We start from the raw sequence: 6,931 nt of genomic DNA on the forward strand, positions 1-6,931 counted from the left end.
CTCTAAGCCTCTGGGCCTGTAATGGGAGATGAAGTCTCTAAGATCTCTGAAATGCCTTCACGATCTTTTTTCCCTTCTCTTGATAATCCCTTTCTTCTATACTAATCTCCTTTGCAAATGGTCCTTAGACTGCACAATTGCATTTTTTTTCTAAAAGTGCTCTCTTCTAAAAGAGAATCTACCACATGGCCAGGCTGCGAATTTTCCAAATCTTTACACTCTGCTTCCCTTTTAATTATAAATTCTGGCTTTACATCATGCCTTTTCCACTATAACTCAGCGTAGTCTGTTGCAAGTAGCCATGAACCTTCCTGAATGTTTTGCTGTTTAGAAATTTCTTCTACCAAATACCCTGGGTCAGTGCCTTGAAGTTCCACATTCCATAAAACTTTTGGGCATGAACAGAATGCAGCCAAGTTCCTTTCCAATTCATAGCAAGGGTGATCTTTGCCCCAGTTTCCAATAAGTCTCTTCTCATTTACACCTGAGATCTTCTCAGAATGGCATTTACTGTCCATATTTCTATCAGCATTCTGCTCACCATTTAACCAGCCTCTAAGAAGTTCCAAACTTTGCCTAGTTTTCTTGTCTTCTAAACTTTCACCAGCATCAAGGCTTTTCTTCATCTGTACCTCCAATTTCTTCCAGCCTCTCTTCAACACCCAGTTCCAAAGCTGTCTTCACATTTTCAAGTATTTGTTATAAGCAATACCCCACTTCTCTGGTACCAATTTTCTGTATTAGCCCGTTTCTGTTGCTTATAACAAAATACCTGGAATTGGGTATTCTATTTTATTTTTAAATTAATTATTATTATCATTATTATTATTATTTGGGGGCAGCTGGCCAGTAGAGGGATCTGAACCCTTTACCTTGAGTTTACAAGGTGGTGCTCTAACCAATTTTATTTTATTTTTTTTTAAAGTCACTGCTTGCAGTTTTGGAGGTTGAAAAGTCTAAAGTTGAGGGAACACATCTGGTGAGGATCTTGGTGGTGGCAACAGTGACCCAGGGGTGTCACATGGCAGAGCAGAGAGAGAGAGCTCCTCATGCACTCTCCTTTTAAAGTCCTCTGAACCATGCCTATGACCACCATTAAACCATCAACATAATCACCTTTTCAAGGCCCCACCTTTCAATTATTATAATAGGATCTCCCTCCCTCTTAAAAGTCACAGTGGAGATCCAGCCTCCACCCTATTAAACTTAGGGGGACACATTCAATCCACTACATTGGGTAAAGCTGCTATAAACATTCATGTCCAGATTTTTGCATAGACATAAGTTTTCAACTCCTTTGGATAAATTGCAAGGAGTGAGATTACATAGTCAAAAGTATGTTTAGTTTTGTAAGAAGCTGCCGAACTATCTTCCAAAGTGGCTGTACCATTTTGCATTCCTGCCAACAATGAGTGAGAGTTCCTGTCGCTCCACATCCTTGCAACTATTTGGTGTTATAAGTGTTCTAGATTATGCCTGTTCTTACAGGTATGTAGTGGTATCTTGTTGTTTTAATTTTCACTTCCTAATGACATATGATATGGAGTACCTTTTCATATGCCTATTTGCCATCTGTATATCTTCTTTTTTTTTTCGCTACTGGCCAGTATGGGGATCCAAACCCTTGACTTTGATGTTATAACACTGCACTCTAACCAACTGAGCTAACCAGCCAGCCCCTGTATATCTTCTTAGGTAAGGTGTCAAAATCATTGGCCCATTTTTTAATCAGGTAGTTTGTTTTCTTATTATCGAATTCTTTATATATTTTGGGTAACAGTCTTTTATCAGATATGGCTTTTGCAAACATGTTCCCTGCGTCTGTGACTTGTCTTTAAGCCTGGGGCCTTTTTAGGCCATCTTGGGTAAGCTTCATCTAAGCCATCCCTATCCTTTTACATATGCCCTTTCCAGCCACCAATCAGGAAGGGGCCCCCACTAACAGCAGAACATCCTGGGAATTTCTTGGAACTCAATGGAATGAGTTACCCCTTGTATCAACTTCAGAAACCATGGCGACCACAGCACCGCCTGATTGCCTCCCCCGTGACCTGTTTATGTTGCCATCTCAGGGTCTTGCCATCTCAGATCAGTTTGTGTAACCATTGTAAGTCTTTCTCTTCTGAAATGTAGAAAGAAAATTTTAAAAACTATTGCTTTTAGCAAGGGCAGTTCAGAACTGATGTATATTGTAGGATTAAGTTATTACCAATTCATTCCACCCCCCAAAACTTAATTCCCACTGTAACCATTGAGAGTGGGAAATCCTATTACGGTAATTGAAAAGTGGAGCCTTGAAGAGGTGATTAGGACCATGAATAGATTAGAAGTGGTGGTCATGGGCGTGGTTCTGAGGGTTTTAAAAGGAGAGTGCATGGGGAGCTATCTTTCTGTTCTCTCTACTCTGCCATTTCTGCTATGTGAGAGCCTTGGGTCACTGTCACCACCACCAAGACCCTCACCAGATATGTTCCCTGGACTTTGGACTTCCCAGCCTCCAAAACTGTAAGCAATAACTTTTGTTTTCTTCACAAATCACCCATTTTCAGATATTTTGTTATAAGCAACAGAAATGGACCAATACATTCTCAGAGGAACCAGCCTCAGTTCTACATCAGAAAATTGGTGTTGAGAGTTTTACAGCAAGTGGCAAATGGCTTGAACATCAGGAATACATATACGATTCATATTTTAAGAGCACCAGTGGGTAGCCTCTACAGCTCAGCACTTTACCAAATACTTAGATCATCAATAGAGACAATTTGATTGGCAGACACTTCTAAAGTATTGAGGCATGTCCAACTTATGTTACGTCCAAAAGCAGTGATGCTAAAGTATAGCATCAATGGCAGAAAAATCCAAACCAGTATTTCTAAGAGCTGCTTGCCCCTCAGGACTGGCAACATAATTTGCAGAGCTCAGTGAAAAATGAAAATGCGAGGCCCCTTGTGCAAAAATTAATAACAATTTCAAGATGATGACAGTGGAGTATTCAGCCAAGTCTGGGGCCCTTCCGAGTGCAAGCCCTGAGCAACTGCACAGGTCACACGCCCATGACAACCGCTCTGCTGCCACTTGTGAATTGCTACTTACTGCTATTGGCAAATCAAATCAGCAGATCTTTTTTACAAGTGTGGTCTGTACCAGTTTACTGTCTGTCAGAAAGTCATCATAGATGGACTTGCTCAAAGGTTGTTTTTGTCAGTAATTGTACCTGCAGTAATGAAACACTTGAAGGATAAACTTGTTTGAGAATCTCATGTTCTTTCTTTACATCCTAATTGTCAGGAATTTAAAGGCCTAGTTTTTGTCCTCCCCCTCTCCTCCACCATGGCCCTGCAAGAATAATATTCTTGAGCCAGTCTATGAATCAAAGGATTCTGAAATGTTTAAATATATCACTTAGTCAAAAGGATTTGAGTTCCATTTTGAAAAAAAAAAAAAAAACAGAAAACAAGAATGAGTATGGGTCCTATAGCATTTGAAGGATTATCAGTATAAAAAATATTGTTTTCCATGGGCAATTGCATGGAATGCAATTCTCGAGATTGAAGATTTTGCACAAAATCTTGATGTGCTAGATGATGCCAAAAACATAGGTTTTTTAATCTGGGCTCGGACTCATTGAAAGTGCTGAAAAGAAAGAAGTAAAGAACAATGGATTCATGATGATGATTTGCTGGAAAATAAAGATTGTATTTCATTTTATTTTATTTATTTATTTTGGAAAATGAAAATTTTAAATGGTGGAGAAATCATATATTCCATGACACAAACAGATAAATCTAAATATGAAGAGGATAAAGAAGAGAGGAGATTAAATTCAACACCATAATCAATCATGCAGTGGCTAGAGATACCCTCTATGTAGTTTTATATTACACTAAGGACAACAGCATCGATGATGTTGTAATAATAAAAATGTAGAGGAGGTATGTAAGAAAAATCATACTTCTAAACAACTTAAAATTACTGATTTTATTAAATAAATATGGGATGTTTTAAAAATGTTTTTATTTTTAATTGACAATAATTGTACATATTTACGGGGTGCAGTGTGATGTTTCAATACATGTATATTATGTGTAATAATCAAATTATGGTAACTAGCATATCCATCCTCTCAGACATTTATTATTTCTTTTTGGTGAGGACTGTCATAATCCTCTTTTTAGCTGTTTTGACATATATAATATATTTTGTTAATTATAGTCATCTGACTGTTCAATGGAACACTATAGCTTATTCCTTCTGTTGAACCGTAACTTTCTACCTATTGACCAACCTCTCCCCATCCTCTCCTCCCCCCTACCCTTCCTAGTCTCTGGTAACCATTACTTTACTCTCTATTCAATGAGGTCAACTTTTAGATTCCACATATGAGTAAGATCATGTGCTGTTTGAGTTTCGGTGCCTGACTTATTTCACTTAACATAATGTCCTCCAGGCTCATTGATGTTGATGCAATTGCCAGGATTTCAATCCTTCTCATGGCTAAATAGTATTCCATTGTGTAAATATCCCACATTTTCTTTATCCATTCATCTGCTGATGAACACTTAGATTGATTCCATATCTTGGCTATTTTGAATAGTGCTGCAGTAAACATGGGTGTGCAGATGTCTGTTTGACATACTGATTTCATTTCCTTTGGATACATACTTAGTAGTAGGATTGCTGGATCATATGGTACTTCTGTTTTTAATTTCTTTTTTTTTTTTTCCTTTTTGTCTTTTTTCGTGACCGGCAACGGGATCGCAACCCTCGGTGTTGCACCCACACCTTGCTCAGCCAGTGAGCGGCCAGTCTGTACGTGGGATCCGAACCCACGGCGGGAGTGCCGCCGCGCTTCCAAGCGGCGCACTGTAGCAGTGCGCCACGGGGCCGGCCTGTTTTTAATTTCTTGAGGAACCTCCATACTGTTTCTTTTTCTCTTTCTTTCTTTCTTTTAAATATTTTTCTTGTCCACATCACTATACCAGTTAAGCAATTTGTTGTTGTCTTCTGCTTTCTTGTGTTTATATGATTTTTTTTAGTCACTTTTATTTGGGTCCTTGCAAAACATTCACTTTAGTTTTCATAGAAACATTTCCCATTTTTTTCACACAGACATTTCACCACTTTACATGATAGATAGTTAACTAAATTTTCTTCTGAGTTTATCTGGTAAAAACAGACTTGAGAAGTAACTTGGTAACTGGTGGGAGCAGAAAGGTGTAGACATACTAGAGTGTAGACCCCTCACTTAGAGTACGCTGTGTGTTATGAGCACTTGTTGGTATATTTTAGAGGGAATGGAGAATGTGATGGCTAGCTGGCACATGAAAGTACCAACTGGCCTCCCTCATGTTGATTAAGGGGGTTATTAAACAATAAATACCTACCCATCTTGGAGTATACGCCATATAACTGCCTATGGGAGAAATAAGGTGAGTCATAAACCTCCCTTTGTGACTTTTGATTTGTTGCTCTCACTTGAAATCCATGTGTTTTCATGGGCTTTTTTGCTGAGCCTCAGTCTTGGCTTCTCTAGAGGTATCCCGTGTGTCAGGGGAAGTCACCCCAAAGGAATTTCCTGTATGCCTGTTGATATCTTAGACTGTCCAAAACATGACTTCCAATTTTAGGGAAAATCTCCTCATACGGAGTGATGACAGAAACTTCATTTTATTTGTATAAATTATTATTAAGCTGGGTCACGAAAGAGAAGAAAAAAGGGAGGGGAATAGTGAGGGGCCATTTGGATTTTCGTGTCACCTGGTCAGACTAAGAGATTCTGTTCGTGATGCCAAGTGTTGGGCAGTTTCTAGATCTGCTGGGTTTGTGGCACTTACTTTCACCTGGGATATTTCTAGAACATGAGTCTTTAAAATGGAAGAATAATATGTGTTAGTAAGTTTTCTAACATTTGTGGACCTATTTGTTTTTCAAAAGGTCCATTAATGAAAGACTGGCTATGTCCAGTCACCCACAAAGAAATGATGATTACAACTCCCTAGGCACAAAACACCCTTCAGGGTTCAGAAGGAAAGAGAGATTTATAGGATTTTTTTTTTTTCCATTTTATTTTTTTCTGAGTCTCTTTTTTCCCAGGAGTAAATTTTTTTTAATGTTAAGGAAATTTATTAAGCTCTGCTAAAAATTGAGCCCACTTGTCCCCATGATCCTCCAGGGCTGAGCTGTTCGGAACCTCCATGGCACGTGGGAGGAATGAAGGCACCCAGGGTGACAGAGGCCTCAGACGGGAGGCCAGTCACACAGGAAGGCGGACTGAGGTCTGCTCAGTGACCACAGATGGCCCATTAGCTATGCCCAACTCACACACACACACTTTTGCAGCATCTGAATCTTGTCTGTGATGCTGCAATCCAGGTGTGCTGTCCTGCCAGTGTTCCCAGAGTCCCACGTGACAGGCGAACGAGGCGTGTGGCCCATGACCCACAGAGTTTGCTCCTCTCCTCTCCATCAGGCTTGCTTCTCTTCCTTCTCACGCTGTCTTTTCTCTTTCTTCTTTTCTCCTCCTTCTCCCTCCCGCCTCTGCCTCAGGCCTGGTGAGGTGACCACTGCGGTTCCACAAGGAACGACAGGACGTGCCCTGTGGCACTGCAGGAGCCGCAAGGGTGACGAGAGGCCGCTGCTGGCACGGCCTGCGAGAGGAACGGGGCGCCATCGGCCCTCGACTCACTGGAAACTTCCCTGTCACAAGACCGGGTCCCCACCAAGAAACGCTGACTCAGCCTCTCCGTGTTCTCTCTGTCCCCCCACTGCAGGAAATGTGACTGGAAACAGTAACTCCACGTTCATTTCCAGCGGCCAGGTGATGAACTTCAAGGGCGACATCATCGTGGTCTACGTCAGCCAGACGTCGCAGGAGGGCGCGGCGGGGGGCGCGGCGGCGGCGGGGGAGCCGGTGGGCTGCCCGGTGCAGGAG

At 41.0% G+C, this 6,931-nt stretch overlaps 1 protein-coding gene across 1 annotated transcript in view; it reads left to right on the forward strand.

Annotated features, from left to right (window-relative positions):
- TNFRSF11A (tumor necrosis factor receptor superfamily, member 11a, NFKB activator) overlaps positions 1-6,931 on the forward strand; it is a 94,712-nt gene that overhangs the window by 53,568 nt on the left and 34,213 nt on the right. Inside the window, exon 10 of the mRNA XM_008581670.1 lies at positions 6,771-6,931. Coding sequence (XP_008579892.1) covers positions 6,771-6,931 — 161 coding nt within the window. The remainder of the gene's footprint in view (positions 1-6,770) is intronic.

This window comes from Galeopterus variegatus, unplaced genomic scaffold, assembly GCF_000696425.1.
Source record: "Galeopterus variegatus unplaced genomic scaffold, G_variegatus-3.0.2 Scaffold2430, whole genome shotgun sequence".
In the NCBI taxonomy this organism is placed as follows: domain Eukaryota; kingdom Metazoa; phylum Chordata; class Mammalia; order Dermoptera; family Cynocephalidae; genus Galeopterus; species Galeopterus variegatus.